The sequence below is a fragment of the Eschrichtius robustus genome, chromosome 2 (assembly GCF_028021215.1).
Source record: "Eschrichtius robustus isolate mEscRob2 chromosome 2, mEscRob2.pri, whole genome shotgun sequence".
In the NCBI taxonomy this organism is placed as follows: Eukaryota; Metazoa; Chordata; class Mammalia; order Artiodactyla; family Eschrichtiidae; genus Eschrichtius; species Eschrichtius robustus.
Genome location: NC_090825.1, coordinates 173432755 through 173451325, shown reverse-complemented (window position 1 = coordinate 173451325; position 18571 = coordinate 173432755). Strand labels below are relative to the sequence as shown.

The following is an 18571-nucleotide window of genomic DNA, read 5'->3' as shown; positions in this document are numbered from 1 at the left end:
CACCGGCTGAGGCACAGACACACAACCGTGAACAGATCCCCACCCACCTCGGCCGTCGGCGGTGTAGCCCGAGCCATGGGGGCACAGCTTCTTGTGGGCGGCAGTGCCGGGCAGGGGACAGAGCTCGCAGTGGGGGCCCCAGCCGCGGCCACCCCCGCAACAGCACTCGGCCCTGGTGACCGCCTCGCCGCCACTGGACTGAGCCTGGCACGTGGCCTGCAGCACCTCGGAGAAGCAGGGCCCTTGCCGGGTGTCTGGAGAGAACGGGTGGGGATGGTGGGTGGGAGGAACGAGCTGTCTGGGTGCCCCTTCCCCGTGGCGTCCAGCGGTGTTGAGTCTACACGTGGGCTCCCAGCATCTCCGACGCATCTGTGCCAGTGCGTGGGGTGACATCTTGCAAGCTGTGGTTGCCTAGTGCTGTTAAACGCCCTCTCGGGGCTGGGGCCGGGCTGTGGCAGAAGCTGCAGACCCCAAATCGGAGAGGTACCCTGGGCTGCAGAGGATGGCTTCCTGAGGTCAGAGGGCAGCATCCCTCTGGCCGCAGAGAGAACAAGGGACAGCGTGGAGGCAAAAGGTGGTGGCGTCCAGGACAGACAGTAGGGACAGAGCGAGGGGTGACGTCCAGGGAAGTGGGGAGGAGGCCATTGGGTTACCCCAGGAGGCTGGCTTGGGGGTCCGGGTGGGAGGTAGGGCATCGCTGAGACGAGGCTTGGGGAGCAAAGATGCTGAGCTGAATCTGGGGTGCATGGGGGATGGGGGTGTCCAGGAGGCAGCTGGATACACACGCTTGGTCTGAAGCTGCGGGGTGGAGACTGCGCTCGGGGTAGGGGGAGAGTAAAAAGGGAGAAGCGTGGCAAGGACTGTGGGGACAGGGACAGACAAGTCGCCAGGACACACGGTACCACTGGGTCGCCCTCCAGGTTTAGCCCCTAGGAAGTGGTGAACCTGGGGAGGGCCGGTTCCTGGGTGTGATGATGGACAGGGCAGGGGGAAGATGCTCTAATCTTCCAGGGAAGAAAGGGGCGTGCGGTGGACACGTGTGTCTGGATTGGCTCAGTGACCCCCTCGGTGCCCCTGGCCCCGTCCCCGCCTTGGGGAGCTCCCAGGTGGCGATGCCACATGCTGGGTGGCTATGTCCCCCGTACCTGGGCCTGGCCACACTCACCGTGGCACTCAGTGAAGCCAGGGCTGGGCTGGAATCCCTCGTCACAGTCACAGCGGAAGCTGCCTGCGGTGTTGATGCAGCGGCCATTGGCACAGAGGCTGGGCTGGGCACGGCATTCATCGTCATCTGAGGCGGGAGGGATGCGGCAGGCCGGGGTGGGGGGAGGCCAGAGTCCCTTGAGCTGGCCTCCACCTCCAGGGTCGATGCCTGCCCGCCCACACCCTCTGGCTTTGAACTCTCCCGTCCGTCGGGGGCAGGGAGGCCCTGCATGCCTGAAGCCCTCCTGTACCTGTGCAGCCCTCCCCAGAGCCCAGCTGGGGCCGCATGCCCGGGGGGCAGATGCAGGTGAAGGTGCCAATGAGGTTCTCGCACATCATGCCCCGGGCGTGGCAGTCCTGCTTGCTGTCTGCACACTCGTCCACATCTGCGGGCAACCCCAGACCAATGGGGCTCAAGGCCAGACACACCATGGACCAGCTCCAGGATGTGAGGACCTGGACCCCACCCCTCGGTGGCCTTGGTGGGCCAGAGTGAGGTCCTTGAAGCACTGCCAGGTGCCCGTTCCTCCCCTGACCGTCCCAGACCTCCTGGGAAGCCAAGGGAGGGGGGGGTCACAACTGCCTCAAACACTCGCATCCCCTGCCTACATCAGGGTCTGTGAATCTGTCTGGCCTTCACTGTGGCCCCTGGAACACTGACTCTGAAATAGCCCTTGAGGGACCAAGTCGCAGGCCAGGGTTTCTACCCTCGACACTGTGGACATTTGGGACTAGAAAATTCTTTGTGGTGGGAGGCTCTTCTGCACACTGTAGGATATTGAATAGCATCCCCGGCCACTCGATGCCTGTAGCACCCACCCACCCACCCACCCGTGACAATAAAAAATGTCTCCAGGCATTGCCACATGTCCCTGGGTTGGGGGCACAATCGCTGTCCCCACTGTGCTAGCCCACTCAGAGCATGTCCAGCCCCAACTGGAGAGGCCCCCAAAGCCACACTCACTGTTCTGTTAGATTGGGGAGCCAAGGAGATGCTAGCACCCCCTTTCATAACTATAAAAACAGAACCACTACTCACAAAAGAGCACCCATTGCACCCTCACTTGCCTCAGCTCTCCCCTCACTTTATCACTTATTGCTCACTCCCACCCTTGGAGGCAGAGGTCTTATTTCTTCATTTTCTCTCGGGACTGAGGCATGGGGAGCCCCAGGGCCCTGTCCATAGCCCGCCTGCCCAGACGGGTCCTACCTCGGCACATGGCCCCATCCTCTCGCAGGGCATAGCCAGCTGGGCAGGTGCACACGTAGGAGCCCTCAGTGTTGTGGCAGCGGAAGGCGCAGAGCAGGGGATTCAGGGAGCACTCGTCAATGTCTGGGGAGGCCAGTGGAGGTGCCGGCTGGTCGGGGTCTGCCTGCGGGACCCCCTGTCCCTCTCTCAGGCCAGCCCCCCTCCCCATCACACAGCCCAGGTCTGGGCAGGCAGGGTCGTACCCTCACAGGTCATCATGGGACCAGGCTCAAAGCCATCAGCACAGGCACATTCGAAGCCTCCAATGATATTGGTGCAGGTGCCTTCCCCGCAGGGGTGTCCGACGGAGCACTCGTCTGTGTCTGGGTGGGGGTAAGGGGGTGGTCAGAGCCTGCCGAGGGCTCCCACCCTTGACATGATCCTGTCTGCCTCCTGCTGACTGCCTACAGACTGGATAGGGCCAGATCTGCTGCACCTTTAGGTTGGACGCAGGGCAGGCATGCAGTATGTGTTCAATGAATAAATGAATAAGTAAATGAGTGAGTGAATGAATGAGTGAAGAGCAAGTAAATGAATGAAAAGTGTGCGAATGCGTGAATGAATGAGTAAGTAAATGAATAAATGAATGAGTGAATAAACATCAGCAAGAAGGACGAGTGGGTGGGGGAGAGTGACAGTGGCTGAGCAGCAGGGTGCTGCCTTGGGTGGTGTCTGCCCTCCCCGGCTCCTTCCTCCCCTGGGAAGCAGGCTGGGGCGGGCTGGTCACTCACCCACGCAGCTGACACCTGTGAAGTCCAGGCTGTAGCCAAAAGGACACTCGCAGCGGAAAGAGCCATCAGTGTTGACACAAAGGCCGTTAGCACAGACGCCAGCGTTCTCCACACACTCGTTCACGTCTGCAGGTAGCGGAGGTTGCAGGCACGGCATCTGTCATGCCCTGGCCACACTCAGGGTCTCTTCCTTTCCTCCAGGGGGGTGGGGCCCAGGGCTACCCATGGGTCAAGGAGGGAGCCTGAGACTTGGAAACCAGGGTAGAGCCCAGACAGGGCTGGGCGGGAAAGGAGGAGACTGCGGTGGCCCAGGGGGGCTCTTAGCATGTGGGCGAGGGGCTCACCTTCCCGAGAATCATCCGGGCCTGGGACTGCCCCGTGACCAAAGGGGCACAGCTCCTGAAAGGCGGCTGGACACCGAGAGGGGAAGGGAGGTGAGGGTCTGGGGCCATGTGCAGCCCCCAGGATGCCCCTGTGTGTAGGGAAGGCTGAAGGAGAGCAGATGGGGGCAGGCAGGCAGGGTCAGGGGAGACTGGACAGGGGTGGGTGCTCACCACTGCCCTCCTGAGGACACAGCTCGCAGGGGTCATTCCAGCCCTCACCGGGCCTCTGGCTGCAACAGCACCGGGTCTTCGTGGTGTTGAAAGCTTTGGGTACCGAGCACTTTCCAGCCTCGAAATGGATGAAGCAGAAACTCTGCCGTGTGTCTGTGGGGTGATTCCCCAGAGAAACGCTAGGAGGGCTAGCCAACCCAGTCCTCATGAATAGGGTGGTCCTGACCCTACCAGCAACCAATCAGAACGCTCCAGAATCACTCCATGGTGATTGGTTCAGGGACGGACATGTGACCCACACCGGGCCAATGAGGGTCAGCCCCGGGGTTTTTGCTGAAAATCTGAGAATCCCTTCCAGCAACACCCCACATTCACATCTGTGGGGGTCATCCCAGGCTGGGAGAATAGTCAAACCTAGCCACGTTATTCTTGGATCAGAATTCCTTTCCTGGAGAGGCAAAGTGACTCATTCCAGAGCCAGAGGACCCAAGATTTCAGACTCCAAATCCTCGTTACTGACTCCCAGTCAGCCCTGGACCACCACCGGCCTGAGATGTCCTTACAGATAGGTTGGGGTTTGGTTCACCACTGGCCCCCATAAAAACAAATACTTGTTGAGTTGCCCTGCCCTCTGCCTTGTTGCCCTAACCTGGGAGAGAAGAGGCCAGCTCAGCCTGGGTGAGGCTAGCCCACACTGGACAAGGCTCCTGGAGATCCATACAAGAAACTGCAGCCCCCTTTCTGGGTGATCCAGCTCTTTCCTAACCCTGTGTGCTCCCTGGCCCCAGACTCACCAAAGCAACGGTGCCCGTTGTCAGACAGGACAAAGCCAGGCGGGCAGAGGCACTGGAAGCTCCCGGGGCTGTTGGTACAGGTGCCAAAGAGGCATAGGTTGGGCTCTTCCAAGCATTCGTTGATGTCTGGAGGGGCAGGGACATGAGGTGGGTGGGGTGCAGCAGGCCCTCCACTGGGGTGGGTGGTCTCAGCTGCTGGGAGGGGCAGATGGAGTGGGGGGCCCAGCCAGGGAGGGTCCAGGGACTGACGCAGGGTGGGGTCCCCAGGGCTCAGGATTAGCTGGAGCACCAGGTGGGCAGTGTGTGTGGGGGTCTTTCCTAGAAGGTGTCTCCAGGTTAGGGGTCATGGTCTGGAAAAGTTTATCTTTAGAGAGTAAATTTATACAGAGCTAACTAAGACTAGATAAAATTAGCCTACAGTGGTAGAAGTTAGCTTGCATTGTACTAGGCTAGCCCATCTGCTCAGGCCAGATTGGCCCACATTAGCCCAGGCTGTACAAGGCTAGTCCAAGTGGATGAATGGACCAGAGGTGTTCAGGCCAGACTGGTCCTTGACCACCACTCATCAGGTGAGAAGTTCCATGTTTGGTGCAGTGAGACCCACACCCATGCCCATCTTATAGGATTCATGAGGAAGCCTGGGGGCCCCAGAGAGAGAGAGCCCTGGGCCAAGAGAGCATCCTAATAACAATAACAGTATATGGAGCTGTATTGGGCGCTGTGCTAACTGCATCTCTTCACTCACCACCACCCCAGCTGGCATTCCCATTTTACAGATGGGGGAAGAACAGAGGCCTGGAGGTACCTCCCTGGCCCCAGAGCTGGGAGGTGAGGCCAGACACTCACCGACACAGTGGTCACTCTGAACCTGGAAGCCGGGGGGACAGATGCAGCGGAAGGAGCCCTCAAGGTTCTGGCAAGTGCCTGGCAGGCAGGTTCCCGCGAGGCTGAGACACTCGTTGGCGTCTGGGGAGAGGAGGAGGAGGGGTCCCAGCACCAGCTGGTGGCAGGGGCTTGCCAGGGGCTAGGGCCGGCACCTATGGTCACTGCACGATGGCCAAGGCCCCCAGACAAGCCTTTCTGGATCCAGAGGAAGGGCTGATACTCAGGAAAACAGGGACATCTGGAGAAGAATATTCTCGGTCTTGATGGGGGTTATAGGTGGAGCCAGGGGAAGGGGAAGCAAAGTTCCTAATCTCAAGCCACTTGCACACCCCTTTCATGGTTTCCATGGCATCCATTCAACACCTCTATTATACTATACTTCATAAAACTTAGAGCTTCAAGACAGCCTCACCCTAAACCACAAACCCTGTGAAAACATGGGTGTGATGTGCTGGTTTTATACCTTAAAATAAGTGCATGGTTATGAAATGGAACCATGCTCACTCGGAAGTACCAACTGCAGGTAAACTTGGAGTAGGGGCTGGCTGAGATGGCTTCCAGCACCATGGTGAGACTCACCTATGCAGTTCTTCCCATCACTCGTGAGCTCAAAGCCATCCTGGCAGAGGCAGTGGAAGGAGCCTGCTGTGTTGAGGCACTGGCCAAATCGGCACACCTGCCCCACGATGGTGCTGCATTCATCCATGTCTGCAGATGGAAGATGGGCCAGCGGGGTCACCCACATAGCCTAGGGCTCTGAGCCTCCCTTGCTCTTCTGTTCACAAAGTTGAGTTGATGGCAGTGACTTCAATTTATTGAGCACTTATATACCAGCTGTATATTAACCCTCCAACTATCCTATAAACTATCCTATAACTATCCTATAAAGCAGACACCAATATTTTCTAATATGAGCATTTAAGGCTATGAATTTGCCTGTACATACTACCTTAGCTGCGTCCCACAAATTTTGTTATGTTGTGTTTTCGTTTTCATTTAATTCAAAATGTTTTCTAATTTTCTTTATGATTTGTTCTTTTTTCTATGGATTCTTTAGGAGTATATTGTTTAACTTCCAAACATTTGGGGATTTTCTGGATATCCTTCTGTGACTGATTTCTAGTTTAATTCACTTACATTCCAAGGATCTACCTTGTGTAACCTCAATTTTTAAAATTTTGTTGTTTATCTTATGGCCCAGAATATGGTCTTTCCTGGTGAATGTCCACGTGCACCTGAGAAGAACGTATGTTCTGGGATGTTCTATAAATATCACTCAGGTCTAGGTGGTTCACATGATTGTTCAGGTGTTCTATATTCTTACTGATCTTCTACTTGATCCCTCTATTACTGAGGGAGGAGTGTTAAATCCTCTAACTGTAATTATGGATTTGTCTATTTCTTTTTCAGTTCTATCAATTTTTACTTCATGTGTTTTGAAGTTCTATTGCTAGCTGCATATGCATTTATGATTGTTATGTCTTCTCAGTGAAATGACCCCTTAATCAATATACATTGACTCTCTTTATTTCTGGTAATATTCCTTGTTCAGAAGTCAATTTGGTCTGATATTAAGATAGGTAGGTACTACTATTAACCTTCTTTTTACAGAGAAGGAAACTGAAGCACAGAGAGGTAAATGACTTGCCTAGGGTCACACAGCTGGCAGATGGCAAAGCTGGGATTTGAATTCACACCACCTGACCTTGGAATCCACTTTCAACCATTGCACTCAACTGCCAGCATCCCACCACCCAGGTCTTGTATTCACTGTTCACCTTTCTCTCTGTACTGTCCATCTCCTTCTTATCAACCTGAGTGTAAGCTCTAGTGAGGGACCCTCGGTACTTGACAATTGAAGGGGTTTGGAGAACTTTATGGTTAACTAGTTTTCAATCCCCTGAGGTTGTTTTTCTGAAGGCATCCCTGGGGCGAGATCCTTAATTTCAGAGGGGTGCCCTCAAGCCAAGAACCCACTTTTCAGTGGGGGTGCACTGAGGCTTGCCCACCAGCCCGGGCAGCTCACCCACGCAATGTCCGTTGTGTGTCGCCACAAAGCCAGGGAAGCAGAGGCAGCTGTAGGAGCCGACGATATTCTTGCAGGTCCCATTTCCGCATGGCTGCTGGTCACACTCGTCGACGTCTGCCAGAGCAAAGCCCCTGATCCCCGCCCAGCTCACCCAGGGCATCGGGCAGCTTGGGCAGTGAGGGCCTGGCTGGACCCAGCCCCCCCTCTCCTGCACTTCACCCTGCCCAGGTGGATGGGAAGTGATGGCTGAGAAATACCCCTATTTATCACTTCCATTCTACAGATGGGAAAACTGAGGTGCAGGGAGGTGAATAAGTCATTTACCTAAGGTCTCAGGTGCCAGGGCTCACAGCTGTCTGTGAATCAGGATGGGCAGAAGCACCATCCCCACCCCAGGGGAGGTGTAGACCCATGGCCCCTCGCCCTTGGCAGCCTGGCCTAAGAGGAAGGAGCAGAGGGGGCTCTCACCCATGCACAGGGTCTGGTCTGCTGAGGCCCGGAAGCCACGGTGACACAGGCACATGAAGCTATCAGCTGTGTCCACGCAGTCGCCATGGCTACAGACGTTTGGGATCTCCCGACACTCATTCCGTCCTGAGGGAGGGCAGGGAGTGTGGTGCCCCCGGAGTCCCCACCCCACAGTGTGTCCCGAGCCAGCACACGTGGCAGTGGGCGAGCCCAACCGCCTACCCATTCTAGCTGCTGTCCCAGGGGAAATGCTTCACCTCCCATTTCACCCTCATGACTCCCGTTAACAGATGCTCTCAGCACCCCCACCCCAAAGTACAGCCAAGGAGGGAATTCCCAGGAAGTCCAGAGGTTATAACTCCACGCTTCCACTGCAGGGGGGCACGGGTTCGATCCCTGGTCAGGGAACTAAGATCCTGCAAGCCGCGTGGCACAGCTCCCCCCCCAAAAGAAAGTACAGCCAAGGAACAAAGCCCGGACAGAGCTGTGCCCTACCCAAGTCACAGAGGGAGGCAGAATCTGGCTTTGTCCTACACCCCACTCCCTCACCTCCCGACTGGGGTCCCCACTTACCCACGCAAGCCCCCCCTGGCGACAGCTTGTACCCTCGGGTGCACTTGCAGCGGTAGCTGCCGGGGATGTTGATGCAGTTGGCATTCTGCTGGCAGGGGCTCTCCCCGCTGGCACACTCGTCCACGTCTGGGGAGTACAGCCAGCGGGGTGGGGTTGAAAGAGACTCTTCCCTGCAGAATCAAACCCTAAACCCAGCCCCCCCCCCACTTCAGGGCAGGTGGTCCCTCCAGAAGCAGCCAGAACCACATTGAGCGGGGTGATGTGGGATGGAGCCCCTCGGAAAGGCGTTAGCCCCATACGCAGAGGGGGAAACTGAGGTTCACGGGGTTTAAAAGACTTGCCCAGAGAGCACAGGCTGGGAGGGGGGACCAGCATCCCACCCGGGGCTGGGGAGGCAGGGGGGCGGCACCTTCGCAGACCAGCAGCACCCTGTTGTAGCTGAAGCCCGTGGGGCACTCGCAGCGGAAGCTCCCGATCTGGTTGATGCAGACGCCATTGGCACAGATGGCAGGGATCTCCCCACACTCGTCGATGTCTGGGGAGGGCGCCAGCCGTCAGGAGCAGCCCAGCCCCCGGCAACGTCTGGGGACCCTGACCTAAGAGATCATGCAGTCTAAGAGAAGATGTGTCCCCCAACCAGCACACACTTGAAAAATTCTGCAGTGGCCAAACTATATCTGTTCACACCGGAAAGAAATCAGGATGTGGGAGGGAAGGCAGGGGGAGAGAGCCTCTTTCTCAACAAAAATGCACATTTGCTGTGACCCAGCAAGCCTGCTTTGTGGGGTCTCCGGGAATGAAGCAGCCCTGTGTGTGAGCAGGAAGCTGCAGGGGAGGACCTGTGGTGACGTTTAGCAAGAAACTGGAAACATCACCAGAGGAGTGGATGACAAAATGTGGTCCCTCCCTACAAGGGAATACGATTCATCCTGAAAAAGGGGTGAAGCACTGACACGCACTACAACGTGGACGAACCTTGAAAACATGATGCTCAGTGAGAGAAGCCAGTCCCCAAAGGACAAATACCGTACGATTCCATTTATATGAAACGTCCAGAACAGGCAAATCCACAGAGATCGAAAGTGGAATAGTGATTGCCAGGGGCTGGGGGAAGGCAGAACGGGGAATGACTGTTCATGGGGACAGGGTTTCTTTTTGTGTGATGAAATTGTTCAAACTTAAATTGAAGTGATGGGGCACAGCTCTGTGAATATATGAAAACCCACTGAATTGTGCACTTTTGATGGGTGAAGTGAATTATATCTCAATAAAGCTGTTGTTTATATAAAAGAACCTGGAATCTGCCTATGTGTCCACCCATGGGGGACGGACTTATGACCTGGGATGTGTCCATATATGGAATACTACAAAGCAGGGCAAAGAGGGAGGCAGTGCTGAGTGTAGGAACCTGGCTGGTTCTTCACGACTCTTAGCTGGGTGAAAAAAATAAGTTGCAGACAAGACATAAGAAAGCACAGAATTTATGTCCAACTCCCCAGAAAACAATGCCATGCATTTTCAAAGGCGGATCTCTATGTGTGTTTAAATGCATGAAGAAAGAACTAGAAAGAAATACTCCAGGCGTAAAGCATGAATTATATATCAATAAACCTGTTGTTTATATAAAAGAACCTGGAATCAGCCTGTATCCATCCATGGGAGACTGACTTATGACCTTGGGAGAGTATGAAGGAGACTTAGATTTGAGGGGGTGACTGGAGGGGGAGTTGCTCTTATCTGCTCTGTTCCAATTGTTGAAAATAAGGAGAATACAACCATAGAATGAAAACAACTGAAAATAGGTTCATCAGTTAAACACCGCACAGCTGAAATTTGGCATGCGGGTATCAAATTGTACAAAACCTCATTTAACTTAAAAAGGGAGTGTTCTGCTCCACGCTGCAACACGGATGAACCTTGGGGGCATTATGCTGAGTGAAATAAGACAGACACAAAAGGACAAATACTATATGAATCTGTTTCTATGAGGTCAGATTTATAGACAGAAAGTAGAATGGCGGTTCCCAGGACCTGGGGGAGGGTGATCGGAGTTAGTATTTAATGGGGACAGAGTTTCAGTCTGGGAAGATGAAAAGTTCTGGAGATGGATGTTGGGGATGGTTGCACAACAGTGTGAATGTACTTAATGCCACTGAACTGGACACATAAAAATGGTTAAAATGGTAAATGTTATGTTATGTGTATTTTTACAGAATTTTAAAAAATGAGTAACAATTTAATAAAAATACTCTCATTGCTTTTTTTTAAAAAGGGGGCATGATTCCAGGCCTGGGGAGTTGGAAGAGTGAGGGTGTGGGGTGGGGGAGGGTGGAAGGGAAAGAGCTGTGGGGGGAGGGGAAGAGAGGGGGCAGGGCTCTGGGCACAGAGTGACCTGGGGCTACAGGCAGGAGGGTGGTGGTTACTCACCGAGGGGCTTCCCTGTGTGGATGTCAACGACGAACCCGGGAACCTGGTTTCCACACAGGATCTGGTAATCCACTGGGCAAAGGAGAATGGGGAAGGCAGGGCGCTGGGGCTGCAGCCTCCCTGGGTGGACACCTTCTCCTCCTCTGATCAGCTTGTCCATCCCTGTAGCCCAGTGCTCACCTGGCCTCTGATAACTAGTCCCTCTCCCTCCCACCACTCTGACCAGCACTGGGAGGGTTACGGGTGCCATACACCTGTGCGGTGTGATCTTCTAACACATAGACATGACCTCCCTCATCTCTTCCCTGCATCAGTGCCACCAGTCACACCCCACTGTCCTCACCATAAAATGCAGACTCTTCAGTCTGGACCTCAAGAACCTTCATCCTCAGCCCCACCTTTCCTCCAACAGCATCTCCTGCCCTCCTGTTATATGATTTCATTCCATGTCTGGATGTGTCCTGCTCTGTCATACTACGAGAACTTTGCATATGCTGTTCCCTTTGCTGTTCCCTAGCATAGTCCACTTCAACCTTGAGGACTCAGGGCAGCCCACCACTCTGGCCCTGGACAGCTGATGACGCCATCCTTTGGCTCTTCCAGGGCAATTCACTCTCTGACTGTATCCCACTGCTGACACCAAGATGCTGCTTGCCCGACCTCGATCCCCAGGTGGGTGGGTGTCCCTGGGCCCACCTGACAGACATGGGCAGGCATTTGGGTAGTGCCACCTTTCCCCAGGTCCCTACCTGCTCCTCACTCGCTCTTCTGCCTGTATCGTGATGAGAACAGACCAATCTCAGTGGCCCCTATGCCTAGTGTGGACTTCTGTCTCATCATATGCAACCTGCACCTCAGATTCAGGTGCATAAGATTCAGGTAGGTACCTAACTCCCAGCACATAATTTGTGAATGACATTTGATCTGTCTTGACAATCTCATAACCATACTTGGCTGTCTGCAGTTTCCTCCCAGACTGCACAGCTTGGGTCTACCTTATTCTTATTTCCTAGAACCCAGAACAGGGCCCGGCACTCAGAGACAGCCAGTAATGACCCCTTCTCATACCACTGCACTGGGTTGAACAATGACCCTCCACCCCCAAAGTTCATGTCCACCCAGACCCTCTGAATGTGACCTTTTTGGGAAATAGGGTCTTTGCAGATACAATCAAGTTAAAGTCATCCTGGATCAGAGTAGCCCTAATGCAATGATTGGTGTCCTTATAAGAAATGAAGAGACATGTGGAGACACAGGGAGAAGCCATATGAGTTGAAGGCAGAGATGGAGGAGATGCAGGTACAAGCCAAGCAACACCAAAGAATGCCTGGAGCCACCAGGAACCGGACGAAGCAAGTAAGAATTCATCCCTAGAGCCTCTGAAGGAAGCGTGACTCTGCCCACACCTTGATTTATGACGTCTAGCCTACAAGACTGTGAGAAAATACGTTTCTGGTGGTTTTTTTTTTTTAAGCCATCAAGTTTGTGGTATTTGTTGCCACAACCCTAGGAAACTAATTGTCTTAGTTCAGGCTGCTATAAGGAAATACCATGAACTGGATGGCTCCAATAACAAAGGTTTACTTCTCACAGTTCTGCAGGCTGGGAAGTCCAAGATCAAGGTGCCGGCAGATCTGGTGTCTGCTGAGAACTCTTCCTGTCTGTCTTCTTGCTGTGTCTTCACATGGCAAAGAGAGAACCTTTCTTGTGTCTCTTCTTATAAGGGCACTAATCCCATTTAGAGGGCTCCATCCACATGACCTAATTAACTCCCAAAGTCTCCACCTCCAAATGCCATCACACTGGGGGTTAGGGCTCCAACATATGAATTTTGGGGGAACTCAAACATTCAGTCCATAGCACTAATACACTTGTAACCCCCTAGTTATCCCCTCTACTCACCGCTCCATTCCTGCAGCTCTTTCTGATGCCTGGGCTGGTTGCTAGATCATCCTAATAGGTCTCATCCCCACTGCCAAAAAGGTCTTCTGCTCAGTCCTTCTTTCAGGACTTTGCTCCTGCTGTTCCTTGCCTGGAATACCCTTCTTCATCCTGACCGACATTTCTGTAATCCTCCCCAGAGCTTCTGCAAGCTTGCTCCGCCCGCAGCTCATGGGGCCCTGGTACCTCTAACCAGCTGTGCTTTTCTCTCTGGCCCTAGGCACGCACTCACTGACCCCCCCCAAGTAATCTGTGAGTGTTCAAGGTTCTTTAGCACAAATGAAAGCCTCACTGATCCATCCTGAATTCCTCGAGTCTGTGAAATAGAAGGATGCCTTGCCCTCCTTAAAAGTATTGATTTTTCCATATGTTGATTGGGATGGAACTTCAACTCTTCAGCTCTCATCAAAACAACACAGACTCACCTGGGAGTCCTAAGTGCGGTGTGCCTCATAAACACTGCATTAAAAAGGGCCAAGCTGGAATGAAGGCCAGGGAGGGGCACTTACGGCTGGCAGGGGTTGGGCAGGCCTCGCAGGGTCTATTCCAGGCCTGGCCAATGTTGTAAGAACAGCAGCACGTCCTCCGGGTCACGTTAAAGGTCAGCTCATTCCGACATGTACCGTTATAGTGCCGGAAGCAGACACTCTTCCTCATGTCTGCATTTGGGTTGGGGTGAAGGATGCAGGCAAGAGACACCAGAAGAAGAGAGCCAGAGAGATAGGAACTCATTCACAAATCCATTTGGAAATTACTGGCTTGACTTCTCTCCCCATCACACATGAGGGTGCCCTTCACATTTTAGCGTTTCTAGGGCAGTGCACAACCTGGACAACCATACATGGCAGCCCTGGGTCCCTGAGCCCTGCAGCCTTGTTTACTGTTGCATACCAGCATCTCAAATACACTCACCCTCCCTCTCTCCTCCCACAAACATGCCTCTCCACACTCTTCCAAAGCTTGGAGACTCCCAGAAGCCCCTCCCACACCCGAGTGTTTTTTCCACAACTGCTGGGCTCCCCCATCATCACACTTCATACCCATGCAGTTGTTGCCACCGTTGACTTGCAGGTATTCCGCTGGGCAGACACAAGTGTAGTTCCCCAGAGTGTTGTAACAGGTACCAGGGCCACAGATGCCTGAGTGTGCAGAGCATTCATCTATGTCTGCAGGGGGAGGGAGGAATTGTCTGCATCCAGGAATTGTCTGGATAACTCCCCACCCCAGGTCTGCCAGAGCCACTTCGCTATGCGGTTGAGTTTAGTTTCGAGATTAGGTTAAAATGCACAGACATCTTAGTGATGTGTAAAGATACGGCACAGTGTTAGGTGGGGAAAAAAGTTTACTATAATCCCACTTCTATTAAGAAAAAATATGACCTGAGCTCATGAATTAATGATATTATCACCAAGAGTGGGGCAATCATGTGCTTCCCAGTGTGATGCAATAGGAAGCGAGAGCCCTATGAATAAAATATTCTTGAAAGAAAAAAGTTGATTCTCAATCTGATCGATCCCTTAGTCCAGAGGCAGCACATATTTTCTGTAAAGGGCTGTCAGTAAATGTTTTTTTCAGTTTTGCGAGCCAAACAATGGTCTCTGATGAGCTATTCACTTTGCCATGGTAGCGTGAAGGCAGCCAACCATAGACAATGGGTAAACAAACTGTCATGCTGTGCCCCAATAAAACTTGATTTATGGCCACTGAAATGTGAATTCATGTCATTTTCACGCGGCACAAAGTATTATTCTCCTTTTGATTTTTTCCAATAACCTAAAAATGTGAAAAGCATTCTTAGTGGGCTATACAAAAACAGGTGGTGGAATATTAGCAAGCTAGGAGTGACATTTCCAAAAATGGCAGAATAGGGAATGTCAGAGCTTTATTCCTCCACAAAAACAACTATTGAGCTGAGCAAAAACTGACAAAATTAACTTTTGAGGAACTCAGGAATCCAGTCAAAAACTTACAAAACCAGGGGATCTGATATATAGAATATCCTAGAGAATCCACAGAATGAAAACTATTAGAGCTAATAAATGAAGCTGGCACAACTGCAGAATGCAAGATCAACACACTGACATAGAAATTTCAGTTGTATTTCTACAAACTACCAAAAAGCAATTGAAAAGGAAATTAAGAAAATAATTTCAATTATAATAGAATCCAAAAGATTAAATACTTAAGAATAAATTCAACCCAAGAGGTGAAAGACTTGTACACAGAAAACTATAAAACATTTCTGAAAAAAATTAGAGAAGACCTAAATAAATGGAAAGACATCCTGTGTACATGGATTAAAAGACTCATTATTGTTAAAATGGCAATATTCCCTAAAGTGATCTATAGATTCAATGTAATTCCCATCAAAATCCCAGTGACTTCTCTTTTCTTGGCAGAAATGGAAAAGCTGATCCTAACATTCATATGAAATTGTAAGGGACCCCAAACAGCCAAAACAATCTTGAGAAAAGAAAAAAAAGTTGGAGGAGTCACACTTCCCCATTTCAAAACCTACTTACAATGCTATAGTAATCAAAACAGAGTGGTACTGGCATAAGGATAGAACTATAAATCAGTGGAATAGAATTTAGAGACCAGAAACAAACCAAGACATCTACAGTCAATTGATTTTCAACAAGACCACTCAGTGCAGAAAGAAAAGTCTCTTCAGCAAATGGTGCTGGGACAATTAGATACCAACAGGCAAAAGAATGAAGTTGGATCCCTACCTCACACCATATACAAAAATTAACTCAAAATAGAAGACTTAAACATGAGAGCTAAAACTATAAAACTCGGGCTTCCCTGGTGGTGCAGTGGTTAAGAACCCGCCTGCCAATGCAGGGGACACGGGTTCAAGCCCTGGTCCGGGAAGATCCCACATGCCGTGGAGCAACTAAGCCTGTGAGCCACAACTACTGAGCCTGCGCTCTAGAGCCTGCGAGCCACAACTACTGAGCCTGCATGGCACACCTACCGAAGCCCATGCGCCTAGAGCCCGTGCTCCGCAATGAGAAGCCACCACAATGAGAAACCCGCGCACTGCAATGAAGAGTAGCCCCTGCTCGCCACAACTAGAGAAAGCCCACATGCAGCAATGAAGACTCAACGAAGCCAAAGATAAATAAAATAAATAAATAAATTAAAAAAAAAAAGATCTACCAAAAAAAATATATATATAAAACTATAAAACTCTTGGAAGAAAACATTGGGGTAAATCTTAATGACCCTGTGTTTAGCAATGGATTCTTAGATATGACACCAAAAGCACAAACCACAAAAGGAAAAAAAACCCAGATAAATTGGATTTCATCAAAATTTAAACCTGTTGTGCATCAGCAGGCACCATCGAGAAAGTGAAAAGACAACTCACAGAATTGGAGAAACTCTTTGCAAATCACATATCCGATGGGAGTCTTATATCCAGTATACATAAAGAACTCTCACAACTCAACAACAGAAAGGCAAACAATCCAATTTTAAAATGGGCAAAAGACCTAAATAGACATTTCTCCAAAGGTACGCAACCTCATTAGTCATTAGGAAAATACAAATCAAAACCACAATGAGATACCATTTCACACCCACTAGGGTAATATTTTAAACAATGGAAAATAACAAGTGTTGATAACGATGTGGAGAAACTAGAACCCTCTTATGTTGCTGGTGAAAATGCAAAATGGTGCAGCTGCTGTGGAAAACAGTTTGGCAGTTCCTCAAAAAGTCAAACATAGAATTACCATATGACTTAGTGATTCTAGGAGTTAGACAAAATGTTTGACAAGGACTGGCTACAGAATTTGTCCAGTGCAAAGTATGTGAAGAATTTCAAGATGGCGACAGCAGAGCATTAAACTAAGCGGGGGTGGGGGGGGTGGGGGAATGGCACCCTTTGGAGTACAGGGCCCTTGAGTCTGAAAGCTGGGAAATGCTGCAAGCCTGCAGCCCTCAAGGGCACAAACTGGCCCTGCGAGGCTCCACGGCCAAGGTTAACATTCAGGTTGAAGTCTCCCTGCCCTGGGACAGTCAAGAAATGCAGCACAGGGCCATATCTGATGACAGGACTTTTCCCTTTTTCCCTTGAGAGTCTACAGAATAGGGGAGGCAGGGAGGGATGAGATATTTTTCAAGCATTTTGGGTTCTGACTCTGGTTTGACAGCTCCCACCTCCATGTAGAAAGGAAATTGGGCTTTCAATCTTAGATCTCTCCCTTCTTTCACCATTTCCTTGAGTTTCTAAAGAGTGCTGATCAGAGTGAAAGATCTACTGTCCTTGTGTGCTGATGTCAGTGTCTGGTTGCATGCAGGTGCTCAGTTAATATTGTTGAAAAGAAGAAAAAGAATGGATTGGTGGACAGATGGATGGATGGATGGATGGATGGATGGATGAATGAAGGAAGGAAGGAATTTCATATATTGCATCAAAAGAGCTCAGACTCAAGGATAAGAATGGCTGGGCTCAAAGCCAGTTTCAATCACTTACTAGCTGGTATCTCAAGTGACTTAACCCCCTTGAGCCTTAGTTTCTGCATCTGAAAAATGGGGTCATAATAGGAACATCTTTCTCATGAGGCTGTTTTGGTGAATGAACAAATGACAAATGCAGATGCTCAGCACCGTGGTGACACGCAATCACAGACACCAGTTAACTGTTGATTGTTACTAAGATGCAAAAGAGGACAGTAAGGAGACAAGTGAAAAGGAAAGGTATGGCTGTTCCTTTGGTGTCTTTCCCTTCCCCCTCTTAGCTCTGGGCCTTGTTCAGCTTTTGCTCAAAGGAAGAAGGGCATGGCTGCTGAGATAAAGCCAGGTCATTTCTGAGTGGGAAGGAGGCTGGAGGTCAGGCAATGGGGAGACGGGGAGGGGGCAGCAGAGCAGAGGGTAGATTGGGACATTCCGAGGAAGCCTTCCCAACCCTTCCTACGGGCCCCAGGCAGCAAAGCAGGTGAGCAGACTCCAAGGGGCATGTGAGGCCCCAGTACCTGAAAAGGAGGTGAGGCTGGGCAGGAAGGCAGGGAGGATGGGGTGGGTTCAAACTCACCCTCACAGATGCGGGTGTCCTCATTGAGGTGGTAGCCAGGTGGACACTCGCACTGGAAGCTGCCGAAGGTGTTGACACAGTTGCCCCCCTGGCACAGCCCTGGCAGCTCCTGGCATTCGTCAATGTCTGTCAGGAAGTGAGGAAGCTGTGATTGGAAGGTAAATCCAAGCAGAGGACTTGGGGGACACCCATGCCTTGCCCTGGGCTCTCCAGGGTCCTGGAGAGTCAGTCCTGCTTCTTTAAGAATACTCAGAGACTTCCCTGGTGGCGCAGTGGTTAAGAATCCATCTGCCAATGCAGGGTACATGGGTTCGATCCCTGGGCCGGGAAGATCCCACATGCCATGGAGCAACTAAGCCCGCGCACCACAACTACTGAGCCTGTGCTCTAGAGCACGCAAGCCACAACCACTGAGCCCATGCGCTGCAAGCCCATGCTCCACAACAAGAGAAACCACCACAATGAGAAGCAAGCACACCGCAGTGAAGAGTAGCCCCCACTCGCCGCAACTAGAGAAAGCCCACGTGCAGCAATGAAGACCCAATGCAGCCAAAAATAAAATAAATTAAAAAAAAAAGAATACCCAAGAGCTGTTGGATATTTGGAGGCTGCACCCAGACTCTCCTGGGTCAATGTCACCTTGAATTCATCCTCTTTCCCTTCATTGGATAGA

At 51.4% G+C, this 18571-nt stretch overlaps 1 protein-coding gene across 1 annotated transcript in view; it reads right to left on the bottom strand.

The window, feature by feature from the left end:
• The window catches only part of FBN3 (fibrillin 3), a 106856-nt gene that overhangs the window by 12352 nt on the left and 75933 nt on the right, over positions 1-18571 (bottom strand). The window contains exons 42-60 of the mRNA XM_068534988.1: positions 17899-18024; positions 13895-14020; positions 13364-13513; positions 10914-10985; positions 8896-9021; positions 8487-8612; positions 7914-8039; positions 7443-7559; positions 5996-6124; positions 5378-5497; positions 4532-4657; positions 3738-3890; positions 3528-3593; positions 3184-3309; positions 2656-2775; positions 2414-2536; positions 1455-1589; positions 1166-1291; positions 48-254 (exon numbers count right to left, since the gene is read on the bottom strand). Coding sequence (XP_068391089.1) covers positions 48-254; positions 1166-1291; positions 1455-1589; positions 2414-2536; positions 2656-2775; positions 3184-3309; positions 3528-3593; positions 3738-3890; positions 4532-4657; positions 5378-5497; positions 5996-6124; positions 7443-7559; positions 7914-8039; positions 8487-8612; positions 8896-9021; positions 10914-10985; positions 13364-13513; positions 13895-14020; positions 17899-18024 — 2400 coding nt within the window. The remainder of the gene's footprint in view (positions 1-47; positions 255-1165; positions 1292-1454; positions 1590-2413; positions 2537-2655; positions 2776-3183; positions 3310-3527; positions 3594-3737; positions 3891-4531; positions 4658-5377; positions 5498-5995; positions 6125-7442; positions 7560-7913; positions 8040-8486; positions 8613-8895; positions 9022-10913; positions 10986-13363; positions 13514-13894; positions 14021-17898; positions 18025-18571) is intronic.